At 33.6% G+C, this 22,869-nt stretch overlaps 1 protein-coding gene across 1 annotated transcript in view; it reads right to left on the reverse strand.

The window, feature by feature from the left end:
* The window catches only part of LRP1B (LDL receptor related protein 1B), a 1,825,183-nt gene that overhangs the window by 483,341 nt on the left and 1,318,973 nt on the right, over positions 1-22,869 (reverse strand). Inside the window, exons 33-35 of the mRNA XM_046659286.1 lie at positions 22,565-22,705; positions 18,121-18,246; positions 16,459-16,590 (exon numbers count right to left, since the gene is read on the reverse strand). Coding sequence (XP_046515242.1) covers positions 16,459-16,590; positions 18,121-18,246; positions 22,565-22,705 — 399 coding nt within the window. The remainder of the gene's footprint in view (positions 1-16,458; positions 16,591-18,120; positions 18,247-22,564; positions 22,706-22,869) is intronic.

The following is a 22,869-nucleotide window of genomic DNA, read 5'->3' on the forward strand; positions in this document are numbered from 1 at the left end:
AGAGGGAAATTCATCGCAATACAGGCTCACCTCACTAAACAAGAAAAAGCTCACGTAAGCAACCTCAAACGACACCTAACAGAACTAGAAAAAGAACAACAAACAAAGCCCAGAGTCAGTAGAAGGAGGGAAATAATAAAAATAAGAGCAGAAATAAACGATATTGAAACAAAAAAGACAATAGAAAGGATCAATGAAACAAAGAGTTGGTTCTTTGAAAGAATTAACAAAATTGACAAACCCCTAGCCAGACTCACCAAGAAAAGAAGAGAGAAATCGCAAATTAATAAAATCAGGAATGACAGAGGAGAAATCACAACAGATACCAATGAAATACAAGAGATCATAAGAGAATACTATGAAAAACCATATGCCAACAAATTGAACAACCTGGAAGAAATGGACAAATTCCTAGACTCCTACAATCTCCCCAAACTGAATCAGGAAGAAATGGAGAATCTGAATAGACCAATCACAAGTAAGGAAATAGAAACGGTAATCAAAAACCTCCCCAAAAACAAGAGTCCAGGACCAGACGGCTTCTCTGGAGAATTCTACCAAACATTCTTAATACCTATTCTCCTCAAACTGTTCCAGAAAATTGAGAAAGATGGAGAACTCCCTAACACATTCTATGAAGCCAACATCACTCTGATCCCCAAACCTGACAAGGACAACACAAAGAAGGAGAACTACAGGCCAATATCACTGATGAACATAGATGCAAAAATCCTCAACAAAATTTTGGCAAACCGATTACAGCAATACATCAAAAAGATTATACACCATGATCAAGTGGGATTTATACCAGGGACACAGGGATGGTTCAACATCCGGAAGTCAATCAACGTGATACACTACATCAACAAAATGAAAAACAAAAACCACATGATCATCTCAATAGAAGCAGAGAAAGCATTCGACAAGATCCAACACCCATTTATGATAAAAACCCTCAGTAAAATGGGTATAGAAGGAAAGTACCTCAACATAATAAAGGCCATATATGATAGACCCACAGCCAACATCATACTCAATGGACAAAAGCTGAAAGCCATCCCTCTGAGGACAGGAACAAGACAAGGGTGCCCACTTTCACCACTCCTATTCAACATAGTACTGGAGGGGCTGGCCAGAGCAATTCGGCAGGAAAAAGAAATAAAAGGAATCCAAATAGGTAACGAAGAAGTAAAACTCTCGTTGTTTGCAGACGACATGATCCTATACATAGAAAACCCCAAAGAATCCACAGAAAAACTATTAGAAATAATCAACAACTACAGCAAAGTAGCAGGGTATAAAATTAACGTGCATAAATCAGTAGCATTTCTATACACTAACAATAAACTAACAGAAAAAGAACTCAAGAACTCTATCCCATTCACAATCGCAACGAAAAGAATAAAATACCTTGGGATAAACTTAACCAAGGAAGTGAAGGATCTATACAATGAAAACTACAAGACTTTCTTAAAAGAAATAGGCGATGACATAAAGAGATGGAAAAACATTCCTTGCACATGGATTGGAAGAATAAACATAGTTAAAATGTCCATACTACCTAAAGCAATATACAGATTCAATGCTATCCCAATCAGAATCCCAAGAACATTCTTCACAGAAATTGAACAAACAATCCTAAAATTCATATGGGGGAAGAAAAGACCGCGAATTGCTAAAGCAATCCTGAGCAAGAAAAACAAAGCCGGCGGAATCACAATCCCCGATTTCAAAACATACTACAAAGCTACAGTGATCAAAACAGCATGGTACTGGTACAAAAACAGGTGCACAGATCAATGGAACAGAATTGAAAGCCCAGAGATAAAACCACACATCTATGGACAGCTAATCTTCGACAAAGGAGCAGAGGGCCTACAATGGAGAAAAGAAAGTCTCTTCAACAAATGGTGCTGGGAAAACTGGACAGCCACATGCAAAAGATTGAAAATTGACCATTCTTTTTCACCACACACCAAAATAAACTCAAAATGGATCAAAGACCTAAAGATTAGGCCTGAGACAATAAGTCTTTTGGAAGAGAATATAGGCAGTACACTCTTTGACATCAGTTTCAAAAGAATCTTTTCGGGCACTGTAACTCCTCAGTTGAGGGAAACAATAGAAAGAATAAACAAATGGGACTTCATCAGACTAAAGAGCTTCTTCAAGGCAAGGGAAAACAGGATTGAAACAAAAAAACAGCTCACTAATTGGGAAAAAATATTTACAAGCCACTTATCCGACAAAGGGTTAATCTCCATAATATACAAAGAACTCACACTGCTTAACAACAAAAAAACAAACAACCCGATCAAAAAATGGGCAGACAACATGAACAGACATTTCTCAAAAGAAGATATGAATATGGCCAATAGACACATGAAAAGATGTTCATCATCGCTAATCATCAGGGAAATGCAAATCAAAACTACACTAAGATATCACCTTACCCCTGTTAGATTGGCAAAAACATCCAAAACCAAGAACGACAAATGTTGGAGAGGTTGTGGAGAAACAGGAACCCTCATACACTGTTGGTGGGAATGCAAACTGGTACAGCCACTATGGAAAACAGTATGGAGATTTCTCAAAAAGTTAAAAATAGAAATACCCTATGACCCAGCCATCCCATTACTGGGTATCTATCCTAAGAACCTGATATCAGATATCTCAAGAGTCCGTTGCACCCCTATGTTCATCGCAGCATTATTTACAATAGCCAAGACGTGGAACCAGCCTACATGCCCAGAAACTGATGATTGGATAAAGAAGATGTGGTATATATACACAATGGAATACTACTCAGCCAAAAAAAAAGACGAAATTGGCCCATTCACAACAACGTGGATGGACCTCGAGGGCATTATGTTAAGCGAAATAAGTCAGTCAGAGAAAGATGAACTCTATATGACTCCACTCATAGGTGGAAATTAGTATATTGAGAAGGAGATCTGATCGGTGGTTACCAGGGAAAAGGGGGGGTGGGGGGAGGGTACGGAGGGGGAAGTGGTGTACCCACAACATGACTAACAAAAATGTGCAACTGAAATCTCACAAGGTTGTAATCTATCATAACATTAATAAAAAAAAAAAGAAAAAAAATACTAGCCAATATCATTTGCAAATATAGACACAAAAATCTTCAACCAAATACTAGTCAAATGAATCCAGCAACATATAAAAAGGGACTATACATCATGAACAAAACGCATTTATCCCATTTGTACAAAAGGTAGCTTTAAAATCTGGAAATATATTAATGTATACCATATCATGAGAATAAATGACAAAGGCTATATAATCATCTCAACAGATACAGAAAAAGCATTTAGCAAAATTCAAAACCCCTTCAAGATAAACATACTCAACAAATTGGGAATAGAGTTATCTTATTCAATCTGATAAAGGGCATCTACAAAATAAAAACAGCTAACATCATATAGTTAATGTATAAATATTGAATTTTTTCCCTTAAGATCAAAAATAGGACGAGGATGTCTACTCTAGCCACTTCCATTCAACATCATACTAGAGGTTGTAGCCAGGGAAATTAGCAGAAAAAGAAGAAAGAGAGGAAAAGGAGGAAGAGGGAGATGAGGAGAATGGGCAAAAGAACAAGGAGAAAACAAAGAAGGAGAAGAAGAAATAGTGGAAGTTGAAGTAAAAGTAGAGATCGAAGTAGTAAAAGATATCTAGATTGGAAATAAAGAAGTAAACTCACTCTATTTGCAGATGACGTGATCCTTTATAGTCATGCATCACTTAACAACGAGAATACATTCTGAGAAATGTGGTATTAGGCAATTTTGTGGTGGTGTGAAATCATAGAGTGTACTTACATATACCTAGATGGTAGAGCCTACTACACACCTAAGTTCTATGGTACTAACATGGGACCACTGTTTCATATGTGGAATGTCATTGGCCTAAACGTCATTAGGCAGAACACGACTGCATATAGAAAACACTAAGGAATCCACTAAAAACTTATTCAACTAATAAAAGAGTTCAGCAAGGTTGCAGGATACAGGATCAATATGCAAAATTCAACTGTATTTGTACATACCTATAATGAATAATCCAAAATTAAATTAAGAAAATTCCATTTCAGTAGCATAAAAAAGTAAGAATAAATTTAATTTAAAAACTGTAAAATTTATACTCTGAAAACTGTAAATCATTTTTGAGAGAAATTAAAGAAGACCCAAGTAAATAGAAAGATATCCCATGTTAATATGCTGGAAGACGTAATACTGTTAAGATCAGAACACTCTCCAATTCTTTTCTACAGATTTCTCACAGTCTCTATGGAAATCTTAGCTGAATTTTTTGCCGAAATTGACAAGCTGTTCCTAAAATTCATACGTTAATGCAAGGAACTAAGAATAGCCAAAACAATCTTGAAAAAGAAGAACAAAGTTGAAGGACTCATAATTCAAATTTTGAAATGTACTAGAAAGCTATAGTGGTCACGACTCATAAGGTACTCGATAGGATAGCTATATAGATGAACGGAATAGAATATAGACTCCAGAAACAAGCCCTCACATTTAAAGTCAATTGATTTTCAACAAGTTGTCAATACAATTCAACAATAAAAAGAACAGTCTTTTGAAAAAATGGTCCTGGGATAACTGAATATCTACATGCAAGTCCACATGGATATCCACATTCATATACAAAAATTAACTCAAAATGGATCATAGGCCTAAATATAAAAGCTAACACACAACGCTTAAAAGCAAATAACGTTAAATCATAGTATCTCTAGAAGCAATGGTTCCTTAGATACAATACCAAAAGCACAAGCAACAAAAGAAAAACTAGATAAATTGAACTTCACTAAGATTTAAAATGTTTGTGTTGCAAACTACATCAAAAAAGAGAAAAGATAATCACGGTAGGAGAGAAAACTTTTGCAAATCACATACTTTATAAGGGACTTTTATCTAGAATATATAAAGAACTCTAGTAGCTCAACATTTAAAAAAAAAACCCCAATTAAAAAATGGGCAAAGAATTTGAATAGATATTTCTCCATATTTATATAAATGGCCAACAAGCACATGAAAAGATGCTCAGCATAATTAGACAACAGGAAAATGAGAATCAAAACCATAATAAGATACTATTTCATATCTATTAGAATGGCTATAATAAAAACTAAGACAGATAATAAGAAGTCTTGGTTGTGGATGTGGAGAAACGTGACCCCTCATACACTGCTGGTGGGAATGCAAAATGTTCAACCAGTTTGAAAAACACTCTGACAGTTCCGCAAATGGTTAAACATAGAGTTACCTCATGACCTATCAAGTTCATTCCTAGGTATGTACCCTAGAGAAATGAAAACAAATACCCACACCAAAACATATACATGAATGTTCCTAGTAGCTTTATTTGTGATATCAAAAAAGTGAAAACAACTCAAATGTCCATCAACTTATGAATACCTAAATAAAATGTCACATCCACACAATCAAATATTATTTGGCAAAAAAAAGTAATGAAGAACTGATATATGCAACAACATGGATGAAATTTATCCTAAATGAAAAAATTCAATCACAAAGGATCACATATCATTTGGTTCCATTTATATGAAATGTCTGGAATAGGCAGATGTACAGACAGAAATTAGATTAGTGGTTGCCTTAGGGCTGGGAAGTTAGGAGAAATATGAGAATTATTAACGAGTGTGGAGTTTCCCTTTAGGACGATGAAAATATTCTAAAATCAGATATTGGTGATAGCTGCACATCTCTGTGAATATTCCTCAAAATAGCAACTTGTACAGTTTAAATATGTGAATTCTGTGGTATGTGAATTATATCTCAAAAAAGTTGTTAGTTCAAAGAACAAGAATTGCATTTTGAGGAATTATCACAAATGTTGAAAAGGTTTTTCAGCCAAAAATTGGAAACAATCAGAATGTCCAAAAATATTGAAAAGGTAAAAAAAATTATCATAATCCATATGATATATAATGTACTCCTATTAAAAATAGTATTTATCAATTTTTAATCATAATATAGCAAAGTGTTCATGTTAGAACACTAAGTTGAAGGAGCAAAACAAAATCTTACCAATAATAAGATAAGTAAGATTCTTTGTATTTTAAAAACAGTATGAACATTAATATAACAAAATATTAACAGTTTCAGTCTGTGTAGTAGTAGTGGTGATTTTTATTTAAACTTTGTTTCATGTTTCCTAATTTTCCAAATTTCCTATAATGTACAATTTTAATAAAGAAGAATTTTTAAATAAAAGTATTTAATTAAGAATTGAGACATGCCATCAATAAGTAATTGCTCAACTAATGACTATTATTTCACAAACTCAGTTTAATAATGTTTAATGATGATTGAGCTGGTAGATGTCTACTTTTTTCATTTATTCATCACTATTTTGAGGTAATAGGGTTTCACATGAACATTGAAAATAATCAAGTATGCAAATATACTCATTGGTATCCTTTATTAAAATTATCTATAAATTCAAATCTGAGCCAAATGAGCTCAAAACATCAGTTGCTTTATCACTAAAACAGTGTTAAGGGAGAACATTAAATGGAAACAATTATAAAGCTATAGTCACATTTTAAATAAGGTTATTAATAAGAATCACCAATAAATCTTAGCTCTTTTCCCTTCTAATCAGAATAACATGTCACAGGTATCAAAACAAAAATTTTGAATCTTCTCATTCAGGAGTTAGAAAATAGCTTTTCATATATAATTAGACTTTGGATTACTATGGAATCATCAATTCTTTTTAGTATCTTAATATTTAGTTTGTAAGGAAAGCGGCAACATAAACAGGATCTCTCCTGTGAACATTTGTTTTTCCCCTGAAGACAAGAACAGATTCTACAATACAGTCTCCTTTCTGTGCTCAAACTATGCTAGCCTAATTCTCATTCTGGTCAATAGATTTTAATGACTGTTGACTCAAATAGTAGAGGGTTTCAAAAAATAGCCTATAGGTTGTTACTGTTGAAGCTGTTAATATTGGAAGTTGAATAGTCAAAAACCTGGGAGAGACCCAGAGAAATCATTATTCAGAAGAGGTGGTTTGTTTGTGTTAACTCTTTAAAATACTCCAGAGTCAGATTCATAATCCTTAAGTAATCTATTTTAGTATTTAATACACTGATAATCAAGCTCCATTTCTGGTTCCATCGGAGATTTTTCCTACTTAGTTTACATTTAACTCCTCTTATTTAGTCCTCAGTAAAATTAAATAATAAATAAAACAAATACACTTCTAGACAAAAGAAATCACTTTTGTTTTGTTTTTCAACATAGTTCTAGATGAATTCACTGACAGAATGCTTTACCCATAGCAAATGATTGGAGACAATAGGTTGTCCTTGGAAGAAGATTGGCATAATGGCTCTTGTGTACCATGGTAGGCATAAAGAACTGGCAATTGTTCCCAAGAACTTTGGAGCTCCCTTTCTGGCCACAAAGCAATGAACAGGAACGCTTGATACAATACTAGAACTCACTCTAAGCATAGTTAACATCAGTCAACACTCAGCCTGCATTGGTGACAACAAAGAAAGTAACTAGACTAATAATTCTGTTGGTATTACATACTTTGTATCCCCCAGGCAATCCTAAGGCAGCTATCAGCAATTTCTTGAAAGAGATCTGCTTAAAGAGTTTTGGTGCCAGAGAGTTGTCAGCAGAAGATTTAGTGTAAGTTAATATTACATGAAGACTTTTCCAGACACTGGTCAAAAACTGTAGAGAGTGGTTGGAAGTTGCTAGCTTTTGTTGAAAGACTTTTCTGGAATGTTGGCCAAAAGCAAATTTAGCAAATTCATGACATTAAAACCTAGGTTAATGAATGAGATGACCAAGATAACAAATAGTAACTGAAGAAAAAGAGACTTGGTCTGCTACTGTTGAGGATCATGGTGCTATCTAGAGGTGCGCTTCAGAATCATTGAAAACGCGTTAGATTTTGCCCTGGTCCGGGTTTCTCAAAATTGGCACTAATAGCATTGGGATTGGGCAATTCTTTGCTGTAGGAGACTTGTGCATTGTTTAGCAGCATCCCTAGCCTCTCCCCAGTAGTACCATATCAGTTGTGACAACCAAAAATGTTTCCAGATATTGACAGATATAATCTGGGGTGCACAATCATACTCAGCTGAGAACCACTGCCATAGATCTATCAAGTTAGATACTTAGTACTAAGACCACTAACTATCCCCCATCCCCAGCCTCACTTTCTGAACCCCACACTCAGAATGGTCAGATATTTCTAAGCCTTGCCTTATATAACATATTTGTTGTTGTTGTTGAACACCCATTCATACTTAGACATCTCTGGAAACTTTTCTCACTTTTTTCTCACTCTAGCATGGTACTTTAACGAAAACTAGGGTTCACAGAAATATACATGTAAGTTCAAATCCTGGCTTTGTCTCATTCTATCTATAAAGCATTTGGCAGTATATTTAAGTTTTATCTTTGTTTTCTGTCCAGAGAAGTTCTCAAGGAATCCAAGAATTACTAGTAATTAGAGGCAAAAATGGCATCAAGACTATGATCCTAGGGCTTTACATTAATCCATCCTCACTTGGTTAAAGCCAGAATAAAGAAGCTGTCCCTACAGGAGCATCCCCCAAACCAATCGTCAAGATTTACCTCTTACATAACAATGTTGGGGATAATACGGATAAAACACCTATAATATTGTAATAAGCAGCCTCTAATGTAGCCGTCACCCGGTATCCACTCTCTTCTCTAATCCCTTCTCTTTGAGTGTGGGCTGGACCTACTTACTAGCTTCTAATAAATAGAATATACCAAAAGTGACGGCATATTACTTCTGAGATTGGGTTACAAAAGGCCTGGCTTCCATTTTGTGTGCGCGCTCTCACTTTATTGTTCAGCAGCTCAAAGAGAAGCTAGCAGTCAAATTGTGACTGCCCTACAGAGAGGCTCACATCACAAGGAATTGTGAGGACCTGTGACCCTCTGTTAAACAGCTGACAAGGAACTGAATCCTGCCAACAGCCACATGAATGAACTTGGAAGCGGATGCTCTCTAATTGAGCCTTCTGATGAGGCCACATCTCTGGCCAATACCTTGATTGCAGCCTCATAAGAGACCTAAGTGGATACATAGAAGCTGTAAGATAATGTGTTTATTGCTTTAAGTTGCTAAATTTTGATAATTTGTTATACAGCAATAGATAACTAATACAAACACAGTGGGATAAATGATTTTTTCTTTTTTCTCATTCTCCTTCTCTTTAAATGATGATGATCATCATCATCTCTCTCACTCTCCACTCAGATGAGGCTGTAACATTAGTCTTTTGCCCCCAAGTTTAGCAGGGGCAATCCTAGACTTGGTGATCACATTATCACCATTCCCCCAAACCCTAAGCCTTGATATTGCCTGTAAATTATCTTTCCCAATCACAATTGCAATAGGATTAAAATTCCCACTATGAAATTATCAGGGATCTGATGTTGATTACACCATTACTGGTTATTCAATTCATGGCTTATCTCAATCTCAAGGGCGAAAACCCAAATGCAAATCCTGAAGGTAGAATTTAATTTGGGCATTCCAAAGAAACCAACTCTTATCTGCAGCCATATCTCATCCCAAAATCTAGTTTCTTCATTATTAGAATAAAAATACTACCTTCTTCAATAGATTATTTTGATGAATTAAATGGCATAAATAAATAAAATTTTCCAAACCTTATTCCTGTAATATAGTAACTGCTCAATGGATATTAAGATTTTTTGGTGATGTTATTTTAATTTCTTTCTCTTCCAAAAGTCCTCTTCCTAACTCACCTGTGGGTGATTAATTCTATTTCTAGTCTTCTACTTCAGCCAGTAGAAAACCTTCTACTTGAAGAAGTGCTTTCCACTTCCCTGTTCTAAAAATAGTAAGGAATTTATAGAAATAATTAGTTCTTTTTTCCTTTCAAGTCCCCAAAAGGATCCACTTACTACCTACTGCCTCTGGATAAGAATAAGGCCAAATGATATAAAAGAATTAAAGATTCATTGCTTATGACCAGTCCAAAAACCAATTAAATAACTTCCCTTTTTCTCTATTAACTAGAAAATTGTCTACTTGATTAAAAACTGATGGCCAACAATCTCAGAAGCTAAATCATAACTTTTTAATTTTTTTTAAAGAAAGGGTGTCAAAAAGAAAAATGGATTAATCCTTGGTTTTCTTAAAAGGGGAAAAAACACTTTTTCCAGGTTAAAGTTACACTTAACGATATTAATGGTATTAATGTAGTTAAGCTAAAGGAGACCTCTGCAGTATCGTTTGACCTCTCAACATATTCAGGGCTGAATTTGGGGGAAGAAACAGGTGCCAATCTATCATCTAAGAGTCAGAGGATAGGGAATTTGAAAAACATCCAAAAGATTGACCTATTCATAAAAATACTTTCTTCACATAACTTTAGTGGTGCTTCAGCTGCACTTCTGGTGTTGGGGTAAGATACTGTGCTTTGCTCAAACACACTTAGTGAGATAACTTGTCAATCTCTTAGCAGATATTAACAATTTACTGTGTTTTAGTGTAACTAGGCCTCTTAAGATAGGGTTCTTGGTAACTAATTTTAGATAAGCAACAAAGTAGAGAAAGACATCAGAATATCAGATATGGATGTAGCTCTGCTGAAGAGAATCCTGAGTAGCTAAAAAGGAATAGAGCAGCAGAGAGAGACTCAAGAGAGGGGAAAAGAAACGGACCCAAACACAGATTGGATGCGGTTCACGTGAATTAGTCTAAAGCTGGTGTTGGGACCTCTCACTTTCATGAGGAGGGCTAAGTGCCTGAGAAAGAAGTTTCATGAGACTCACTTAAGTGATTCTTTCAGTAACAGACAGAATAATATATCCCAGATAAGCTGACCAAAGTTTTCATCTTAGTAGGTTATCATTGTGCGTCTTCTGGGGTTTTTGGTTTTGGGTAACGTATTGAAGAATTCAGATGCCTAATAGAAGCCTGGTTTTTTTTTTTATGTTTTGAGTTCAGAATTGATCCAAAAATGATTCGTGAGATATTTCCAATAATTTTTTTAGCCTATAATGCCTTATTCTATGTATGTTTATGATATTTGTCTCCTAGGTAGTATTAAAAAGTTTTTGTTTCCTTATGACAGTTATTACTTTACATCTTGAAAGATTTACTATACTTGACCATCTACAAATACATACAAACTGTTCTCATGATTTGAAAATATACTCTTGAAGCAAGTCTGAAATGACAACACAAACTAGTATTGGCTCACTGTCACAAGAACAAGAAGAAATTGAGCCAGCCCTAAAAATTCACTTTGTAGCCAAGGAAACGCTTTTCATAAAATTGAAAAAATGTCCCAAAGTAACAGTATTATATTTCTTAAGCTATTGCTGTTACTGACATAAAAAGAATTCTTTCTATAATTCTTCTATGGCCTTGGTTGGTGACAGAGTGGTTACTATAAAAATTTTGTAAATAGCTGTTTTCTAAGCCTCTAGGCATAGAAAAAAGATACTTTCACTTGAGTACTATGCACTTCAATTATTAAATGAGTTTAAGGTCATACGATTCAGCATATAAATCAAAATAAAATATGATCTTCCATCAGCACAAATTTGCAGAAGTACAATGTGGTTTTATCAAGTAATACCAACAATAGTCAAAATAAAATTGTGTTTCAGTGGTGACAAATGCAAGAGAGCATAGCGTAAAGAATTGGGAATAGGATATTTCATTACTATGCAGTCTTTTGATCTCTCTGGGTTCCGGTTTCCTTATCTGTAACATGAGGAGATGCTACTAGATGGCATCAAATGTTCCTTCTAGTTCTAACATTCAAAGATGGGCAAAAATGTTATAGGATTATTAAAGAGAGAATCCTTCATGTAAATAGGTGACATTCAACTGTATAAATGTGACAATGGTATTTTGTCACATATTCTTCTTCAGTGTTTGTTTTTTTAAGTAGACTTTGTTTTTTAGAGCAGTTTCAGATTCACAGAAAAAGTGAGCAGGTTCCCCATATACTCTCTGCTCCCACACATGCACAACCTACCCCACTATCAACATCTCTCTCCAGTGGTTCATTTGTTACAACTGATGAATCTACATTAACATTTCCGTAGTTTAAATTAGGATCTACAGTTTACATAAGGTTTACACTTAGTGTTGTACATTCTAAGGGTTTTAACAGATGTATAATGACATGTTCCATCAGCGCTTTATTGTATTAATAGCTAGAACACTATGTCATGGTGTAAAAAGGCATTAGGATATTCTGCTTAGTGAATGCCAAGTAATGACATCCAAATAATGGTCCTCTGGTGTAGTCTTTTAAAAGAAAAATCCCCACAGATCACCCATTCCTGCATTACCTCAGAAACCATTCCTTGTTTATCTTTACCCTCCACAGCAACTTACCTGTGGTGTTCTACAGCTAACAGATAGTAATCAACGTTTGTTAACCCTGAGCTGGATAACTCAAGTTTGAACAAAAGTGATAAACGATGAAAAAAGAATATAAACTTGAAAATTTCAGATAATCATTCTCTGAGTAGAAGGTCTTCTATTCAAGTAATATTCTATTATATGATTATTATGAAAAAGTCATAAATACCCCCATGGCAGGTGGGGGGAGACAAGAGGGCCTGAATAGAGCATTACAGAAGATTACATTACTAACTGGAGCATCGGGTTTTGTTTTGCAGGCTTTTCTCCTAACTAAAATATATCTTTTAAAGCATCAAATGCAGTATTCATTCATCAGGAGGAATATCACTCAGCAGGCAAGGATTTTCAAAGCTTAATATTTTTTTTTTCCAGTGGAATGGGATTTTTTCAGTGAAGTGATAAGAATGCTTTGAACATTTTAAATCTAGCCACAGGGTCTTCTTTCTTCTATGGATAGCATCCAGAATTGCTTCATCTGGTGAAAGAAATCCTTTCACTGCAGAAAACTTTAATTCATTAGGACAAAACTCAGCAAGATTCAGATCTGTTAATCCTCATGAAGTGCACATGTTTGAACAATATTTTTCCCTGTAAAATTGTGGTAACAAAATAATGTTACATAAATTATGATAGTTATACTTAACAAGTGATCCTCCACACCATTTCCTTCTTATGATTAGAATAAGGGGCAACTGTGCCCTCCCATTTTGCCATCTTTATCTTTGATTGATCTTAAAGTAGGGAATGCATCCTGAATTGAATGATTAATGAAAGAAGAGGAAACAGAATAACTGCAAAAGGGGACTAAAAGAGGAAGAATCTATAATCAAGTAAAACATAAAGACCGTGGCAAAAAGAAAAACAGACGCTGATACATCAAAAACAGTTTTCTCTGCCTCTCTCAGCAACAATCCAGTTATTTTCCTTCCTTCCTCCCTGAAGCAACTTCACTCAACAAAGTCACAAAGCTCATATATTGTCTATAAAGATACTATAAATCAAGCTCCTGACACTTATTCTGACTAATATATTTTCATGAAACACGATTAGTAAAGGATCAGATTGTAAAGTAGATGGAAGCACAAAAGATATCTGCAGAGGTGGTTGAAAGCTCCTGATACTGCCACCATGTCCGCCACCATCATCATCATCAGTGTTTCCCTGGTTTGCTGTCTGCTAGCCTCCTGGGTTTACGTTTAACGACTTCAAACAGCTGGTGATGTTATTTAATCTTTAAATAGCTGCTCTATAGACCATTCATTATCCTTATTATTATTACTAGGTTCATTTTCACTAAGGAAATTTACTAACCTACTCTTTCTGTCCCCAAGAAGTTAAGAACAACTGCTATTCCATGCAGATAACTGAATAGAAAATATAGTATCAGTCAAAAAACCAGAAAACAAAATATGTGCTAATTAGGAGTTTAAATATAGCTTACGGGGCATATTTGTAAATATATATCACATATGCCAATTTCTAAATTTTTACTTTCATTATTAGATATTACTACTATTTTCTGAGCACTCATGTATATTGGGCATTGTGCCAAACATTTGCATACATTGATCTAAATATTCCCACACCCCAAAAATTGAGGAAACTGAGCTTCAGAAAAATTAAGTAAACTACTCAAGGTCACAGGGCTAGCAAGTGGTTAAATTGGTATTAGAATTCACGTTGTCTGTTGCAAAAGTCTGGCCTCTTCCCACTGTATGTTTTAGTGGCCCCTAGATCTCTAACCCACTTGATTTCAAAACACATTTTCTATTGCTGTTTTTTTACCAACAATAGGGATTTTAATAGATTCTTGAACATTCTAATTTTATATGACTATTCCATATGCCTAGATCCTTTTACATTTAGAAGAAGAAATAGATTTCCTAAAAATAATTTCTCTCTAGGAATGTAATTTAAAAATATGGCAGGTACAATATGAAGAACACAGTTTTAACTAATTCCTGGTAATTCCTCGAATGAAAAGCCACTTTGATACAAAATAAGTTTATTATAATGTTAATAATTATTGGGAATTTAGAAACAGGGAGAGTACTATTCTCTGCAAATAAAATGACCTTCTACCATGGCACAGTATATGAAACTTAACCATATTAGGGCCAATATAAACCTCAGAGAATGAATTCAACTCATACAAATAATCAGTATACTTTTAAGGAACAAGAGATTTACTAATGATCTAATTAGGACATTTAGACCCAATGGCTTATTTTAATATTTGTACATCATGGAAATTTGCCAAAGACTTCCAAAAATCATTATGGAGTCTTTAAAAAAATCAAATATGTGATACCAGCTAAAACAAAGCATTATGTGTATTTAGTAAAAATATATGCATGTATACATAAAATCTTTTCAGGAAGTTCAAGTTTTCTTAGTTTTGCACTTACTAAACCCTATAAAAGAACAAGATGCATGTAAATAAGAAGCAGGGTACATTATGCTTCGTAGAGTACTGAGCCTTCCATGAATAATTAGGCTTGTTCAGACAACCTTGTTTGATTAAAAAGCACACTTTGATTTTAGCAAAATTAACATATTGCTCAATAAGATATGCTGTATTTGTCTGTATTTCCTTTTGGGAAAGGCCCTTTAAAAAATGTAGGAAGTTTGCTTCTATGTGATTCTAAACGTTTGCTGCAAAATAATTTATTTAAGAAAAGTTATCTCTGAATCATTTGGGAAGATCCCCAGGAATTCATTAATTTGTATCCAAGAATTTCATTAACACAAGATTTTAAAAAAATGTCTTGGAGCTGGAAGAAAAATATAAGCTTACTACCAGAAACCCACAAGCTGATGCTCAAGATTTTTCTTATGATTATAAATCAAAGAACTATTTGTTTTTAACCTTAGATAAAATTAAGTCTTTACAAATAGAAAAAAGTACTGGGAACATGCCTGTGCATCTTCAACACTAAAACATTAACTCAGGAAGCATATGATTTGGTTGGATGAGAGGTGAAAAAATTTATTTTTTTTATTTTTTTTTTTTAAAGATTTTATTTTTTCCTTTTTCTCCCCAAAGCCCCCTGGCACATAGTTGTATATTCTTCGTTGTGGGTCCTTCTAGTTGTGGCATGTGGGATGCTGCCTCAGCGTGGTTTGATGAGCAGTGCCATGTCCGCGCCCAGGATTCGAACCAACGAAGCACTGGGCCGCCTGCAGCGGAGCGCGCGAACTTAACCGCTCGGCCATGGGGCAGAAAAGATTTATTTTTATAAGTTTAAACCTTTAAGTGTAAAATAATAAAATTGAATATTAATGAGAAAAGTATACTCAATGCTTCTACCATGTCTGAATTTAACAATTAGCACAAAAAAACCTTGTTTACTTCAATAAATTTGACAATGTCTACCATCAATTCCCAACCATACACTTTTATTAGCCACAGCAAGATGTTAGCGTCTAATCTGCTTTCTTTCACTGTAGCTAAAACAAGAAGGTAAGATAAAATCTGACTCCAAAATGATACATACTGTATTCAAAAGTAATTTAAAATGACTTAGTATTTATAATTGTTTCTATTATTTGGATTTTATTCCATTCTACCTGTGTTAGAATAGATAATCACATCTGCAAAATATTTTAAATAAGATTATGTTTTAAGTATATAATGGATCAAAATGTTTTATGTATCTTTACTTATAATTGGATAAAAGTAGAAGTGTCATTTGGGAAAGAAAAGAAAGAGAAATAAAAATGAAGCAAACAAATATCAATAATGGCATTTTAATGCACTTGCAATTCAAATGCTGTATTTTAGGAAATTTTACTTGATTTTTTTTCAGCAAAATATATTTAGAACAATTTATGTTAGGCTTAAAATATTTGTCTCTAATTTGTTTTCTTATTTCTCATCTTAACTATCAGAGTACAGATGGAAAGGTTATATTTCGATCATGTTTAATAAATCAAGTGAAAACATTATACATAAATTATGAATAAAAAGCCATTTACCTGCATGGAAATCTATTCCCACAGCAAATGAAGTTCCTGATATAGGCATCAAAGCATCCGTTTTGTCACTTGGTTCCAAAGGTATTCCCCTGATGCCCCCATGAACAGAGTACATAAGAAATGACTCTATACCTAAGTTGGAAAAGAAAACAAAAGTCCAAGATGAATATTTAACATTCAAATCATTTCATTAGCATTAATTTTAACAATCTTAATTTCTTTCATAAAAGTATTTCTTAGCCTTTTTTTGTTTTTTTTTTTAATCAGACACCACACTTCTGACTAGTTGAAAGGTAGGTGGATTTGAGGTTCTCAAAGTTGCATATGCATCAGCATCTCCTGGAGGACTTCGTTAGAACACAGATTACTGAGCCCCATGCCAGGGGCCTGATAAGGTGAATTTCTAAAAAGTCCCCAGGGAGTGATGATGCTACTGGCCTGGGAACCATACTTTTCATAAACCCTGAGGTAGACAATTCTTAGAAGCATACCTGGCCTCATACCAAAATTCACCTTTCTTCTCTAAAACCCAAGCAACTCTTTGGTTATGTATGATAATAAATTTTGATTTTAGATATGATTTTAGATAACTACATCATTGATATTTCTCTAATAGAGTTAGACTTCTTCAATCCTTTTGAACACTGAAAACACCCCAAGTGCTTAATTTTTGCTAATATCTTGCTTTTCCAGCATCCAAAATATGTTCTAAAATAAACACATAAACCGATGACTAGAAGTCTGCACACTGATGTTTATAAGTTTTTCTAATATGTTAGAAAATTTTTGTAGAAACTTTTTCTACATTAAAAAATACACATATTTTCTCATTAAAGCCAGAATGCCCATGTTTAAGTGTGTCTCCACCACTTAACAACTGTGTGACTTGAGCAAGCTAGTTAATCTCTCTGTGCCTCAGTTTCCTCATCTCTAAAATGAGGATAATAAGAGACCTACTTCACAAGGTTATTATGAGGATTAAGTGATTTAATATGTCTAAGGTACTTAGAATAATGCCTGGCACATAGCAAGTGCCATATAAATATTGGATTTAACATAAAATATATGATAATGTTGATATACATATGTTTTACATAAGATTGAAATATTTTTAAAAATTAAAATTAAGCTGTGATCACTGGATAGAAAGATCATTCTAGATTGAAAGGTCTTTGGGACTAACAGAACTAGAGTCTATGAAACAAGAACTAGGATGATAGATTTCTTAAGTTCCAGTTCTTTTACAGGGCTCTTCTCCCTCAGTTAAGCAAACTTCAGACCTCATCCTCTCTAGTACTTTCTCTTAAATAGTTGAAAGAAAGTAGACATCATTAAATTCAAATTGGATGGTAATTGGAGCCCATCAACCACTGTTTTTTACTTCAACTTCTGCCTAGTCAAGCTGAAGGTAGCTTCTCCTGGATTTGGTTAAAGGTTTAATGCAATTCCTGAAAATAACTGAAAAATTAGGAAGCTTTACAAGAACAGTGATACTTAAACTATTTTAGATACATTAAAATCCTACATATATGAGACTAAACAATATATCATTGTCTTAATAACTAGCTAATATTATTCTTTTCGATTTTTTAACTGACTTTGCCTACAATCTGCATGGATGAAGTAAATGCATTACAAGTAAGATTTTTCAAGACCGTATACCTTGACATGACATGCGGTTCTTTTGGAGATAATATCCCACTGTACACATGCAAGTTCTTGTAATTTCAGATGTTGGTAAACAAAGCTGTGAGCATCCACCATTATTTAGTTGGCAGGAATTACTGCCTGCATAGATGAAAAACAAATAAACAAAAGACTAAATTCAAGAAAAATAAAAACATCATTCAATATCAATAATTTGAACAAATATTTATGCTATTGTTGATTTCTAAATGCAGCTATTTCATATTGGTTACTATCATATTTTATTCTCTTGAATAATTTGAAGTAGCAGATTACAGTTGAAGTCTGCCTTTCCAAAAAAGTAAATGGAGATCTAATTCACCGCATAGTGATTATAGGCAGCAATACTATAGTCAATTTATACTATCAATTTAACTTTGAATACAGTTCAAAGTTGCTAAGAATCTAGATCTTAACTGTTCCCACCACAAAAAGGAAATGATAATTATGTAACGGGATGGAGGTGTTAGCTAGTGCCTTGGCAGTAATCATGTTGCAATATATAAATGTATCAAATCAACACGTTATACACCTTAAACGTATACAATGTCATATGTCAATTGTATCTCAATAAAAATAAATTTAAAAATAAATAAATAATTTAGAATTTTTTTAAAATGTAACGGGAGATATATGAGAAGATTCATAGTTACAAAAAAGCAAAAGAAAATTGATTTGTTATGAATACTGTCATAGACCTTTGTAATATTTTAAGATCACAGAAACCAGGAAATCTTTCTTTTTTGATTTTTAAATTTCCCTTCAACTCTACAGTTACTTTGTTTTCAAGAATACTTTATCCAAATGTGTGAAATAAATAGCTCTTCAGTTACATCACTAACTCAACTCAAAGATTATGCCATTGAAAGAAAGGAAGTATATATGAATATAAATATTTATTTAATTTTTGCTTTTACTTTTGTAAAAGGAAGGGAATAACTAACTTCTGCCATTCCTAGGAACATAATTCTCTCAAAATATATTTAAACACACCCAGCAGAGTCATCTAATTAGACTTAGTAATTCTCTTTATTCCTATATGGTAGCAATGACAAATATTACTCAGGTAATCACAGGTACACATTCTATAAAGGTATTCCGTTGAATTTACTAGGCCCAGTGTGCTAATGAAAGCTGGTATCGTGAAGTTAAATAATTTACAATCTTACCCAGCAAGTTCATTAAATATCCCATTTTTACAAGATTTTTATTATTCTTAGGACATGCAATGCCATTTGCTGGATGTTCAATCTCTGACATGAAGTGCAGTAAATCCACTGAGAATTACGAAGCATGATGAAAGCTATATATCAGTAGTGCTCCATGGAAAATTCAAAATATCAATGCAGCTCATTATTTCTCATGTCCTGAATTCAAGATAGTCCGACGGGATTTAATTGTTCAGTCGAACCTGTCGCAAGCTCTGTTAGTTTTGAAGTGTGAAATACTCTAAACTTGGAAGATTTCTCATCAGGAGATCTCTGCTCATTTCCTTCAGCTGCCAGTTCAGTCAACGCTGAGCTTCATCTTATGTAGGGCTATATACTGCGATTTGACTTGCCCTGAACTTTTGAAATGATTACTTTTATCTCCTATATAAACTAATGATGATTGATGGAGTCCCCTTTTCCCAAGCTGACATAATACAAAGATGAAATTTCAGATTTGTGATTATTTTAATAATGAGATAATTATATTTATAGATTTATAATAATTCTATACTTGCCATATACATATTTCATTTTATAGAAAGCTTGTAAATGTATATTAACACAATGTTAATCTGCAGAGATATGTATTTGGATATAGATTTATTTCAACTACCATAAAGACTTGAAAAGCTGGGACGAGACTGACAAGTGATGCTTAACTATAAAGTCTGAAGAAACACCAAATGAAGAGAAGGAGAAACAAGGAAATTGAAGAAGTGAAGAAAAACAGATGAAGGAAGACAATGAATTTATAAAAAGAAGAGAAAATGAAAGGTTACATAACCTTGAAAATAACAAAAATATAAGAAAAGAGAAGAAAAAGGGGCTTCAGGGACTGCATTTTCAACTATAATAGCAATAATAGCAAAATATATTTATTATATTTATTGATTGATAAAAATAATTTATGTAAACAATTATACTGTACAACAATACATATATCATGTATCATCTGTTTACTCCCTAAGGGAAAACTTATAGTGAAAGAGAGCAAAAGTTAAAAAGAAAAAAAAAGAGTCATTATTTACAATAAGTATCTTTGCTTATAAACTTATAAACTATGCTTATAGATTTGATGTAGGAAAAATATTAGAGTGATTATAAAAAGCAATAATTTAAGTGTGATTAGCTAGCAAGTTAGAAATACTAGCTTGGCTTGATATTTTGTAATGATATTCATGTTCAAACTTCATGCCTCAGTTCTTTAGTGGAGCTAGAAAGTCCACTTGACTAACGAGAAGTCTGAGCTCTCCAGTGATCTATGTCAAAAATGATAAATGAAGTAGTGAATTGTACTTTGAAATCCAAAGAGGTAGTAATGTTAACACCTTAAGTAGCCCTAAATTGCTCATATTTCATACTAATGAGGCTTTTAATCTACTTGCTATGATTCTGTTAATGGGATTGTCTTTAATACAGATGCTTTTGTCAGCATATTCTTATAGTAAAAATAGTATTTTCACTGCATTTTAAGCTTAGTCGTATTATATCATTAATTTCCAGGTGCTAGAGATCCTTGCCAGTTTGGTAATACTTTCACAGTGCATAAAATACCCCACATGTACTTATTGGATTAAACCCTTAAAAGATGAGGGAAATTTTGGTAACATGAGCAAAGTGAGTCAAGCATGATATACTAAATTTTTCCTCCAAGAAACTTTACTGGAACTGTATCCAGAAAAATTCAAAATATTATGTTTATTCACAGTTTCTAACAAACCAGGTGTTTGCTCACATTTTGAAAAAGTGAATATAGATTTTTTTAAATGCCCTGTTTTGAAATATAATTTCTCTCTCTCTACCGTACATTTTAATGTTGTGTGTTTTCAGCTGTAATCTCGTTAAGTACAGACTATGAACTAAAGTTTATCATAGTGAGTTTTTACACTTAAATATATTGCATTGAAATCCACAAAAATGTCATGATATTTTATTTATTGAGTAGCAGTGTTTTATTCCCAATTATATAATCTATTCCCCATGACTTGAATGACAGTAAAATTATTTTGATACAGAAAATGTTCCCTTACAGAAATGCTAGTGAAAACACTCTTGCTCATTATTGTAGACAATGACCAAAAAGATATCGGAGAACAAATACAGATTTGTGCATAAGAGTTTGGGTGTTGGTGTCTCCTCAAGCATGAAAGGAACCAAGTAATCATTTAAGACTGTTTTTTAAAGCAATTCTTTTCTCTTAAATATATATTTTTTTTCATGAAAAAGAAATCCGTTTCCTGCTGCTCCTGGCAAGAAGGGATCCCACCCAAAATTTGGCCCATGCTCTGTACCGGGAAGGCACCCGTGAATCTAGTCTTCATCTTGTCTCTGAATGTGCAGGTATGACTCTCAACTGGTCTTTCCAATAAATCCTGCCTGCTTGATGGTTGTCATCTGTCTCCAGAATTAGTGATCCCTCTGGTTCACTATTCTAGTCTCTACTCCTCTCTGCTTTAGTCTACATGGCCAAATCCCTTAGATGAAAACCCCTTTAAATTTTCTTGAAATTTTTTCCTAAGAAGAAAAGTAAGTGAAGCTAAATATTTTCATGGCAGAGAGTAAATAAGAAAGTAGAACCCAGAAAATGATTTTTTCTAAGAAGGGAATTCTGCTAATGTCGTGGACCATGAAGCAAAAACTAAGCAAAGGACTAGCAGGTGTGGGGCTGTACTGGCTGGCATCTCTAATCTAATTGCCATTTGGGCAATGTGACAAGTCCACCTATGTAAACCATCTGTTAGTTCTCTCACTCCATTTCACTGCACACCATTTGGATAAGCAAAAACAAAAAAGCAAAATGCTTACAGTCAAACAACGTAATGCTTTTGGATATGAAATTCTTGGGTTGACATAGTCCATCTGAAGTCCTCTAGTTCATTTAGTTTCTGGGCTTAATTGTACATTGTATATATTTTGCTGGGATTCTTTTCTTATTCTTATATTTTTAATCAAGAACTGGATAAGACCTCTTTGAAGACCTGACAAATTAAGTTTCCTTAAGCAGCTTTGCTAATGTTTTGAAAGCTCATTATATACCTTATGTTAAAGGTATTTCTTCTATGGTATGAAGCAGCATTTGACTTTTTTTCTTTTTTTTTTTAATTAGAAGCAAAAACAGGAAGCTTCTGCTGTTGAATTGAGAAAATAATATGAAAAAAGAGAACATTATGTATTCAAAGGCAGCATGAACTCATTACAGTGTGACTTACCTTGCTGCGCTTCGTTATCATACACTTTCATATGAACAACTCCAGAAGTCTTATTCCTTAGGACAGTGGGGTTTCTTCCATCTCTTTTGCTGCAGGTTCCCAGCTGGGCTAAGTTTTGGTCTGCCCACCACAATTTCTTATCTAGAAAAATGAAAATACCTTTTTTTTTTTAGTGAAAAAGATAATCATCTCATTAAATAATAATAAACAGCCATTAAAATGTAACACTTTCTGATTTTTTTGTTATAGTCCCAAACACTGTTTCTAAGTGAAACAGTAAAATGACTTTTACTTTTAAAAATGCA

Source organism: Equus quagga, chromosome 4 (assembly GCF_021613505.1).
Source record: "Equus quagga isolate Etosha38 chromosome 4, UCLA_HA_Equagga_1.0, whole genome shotgun sequence".
NCBI classification, from domain to species: Eukaryota; Metazoa; Chordata; class Mammalia; order Perissodactyla; family Equidae; genus Equus; species Equus quagga.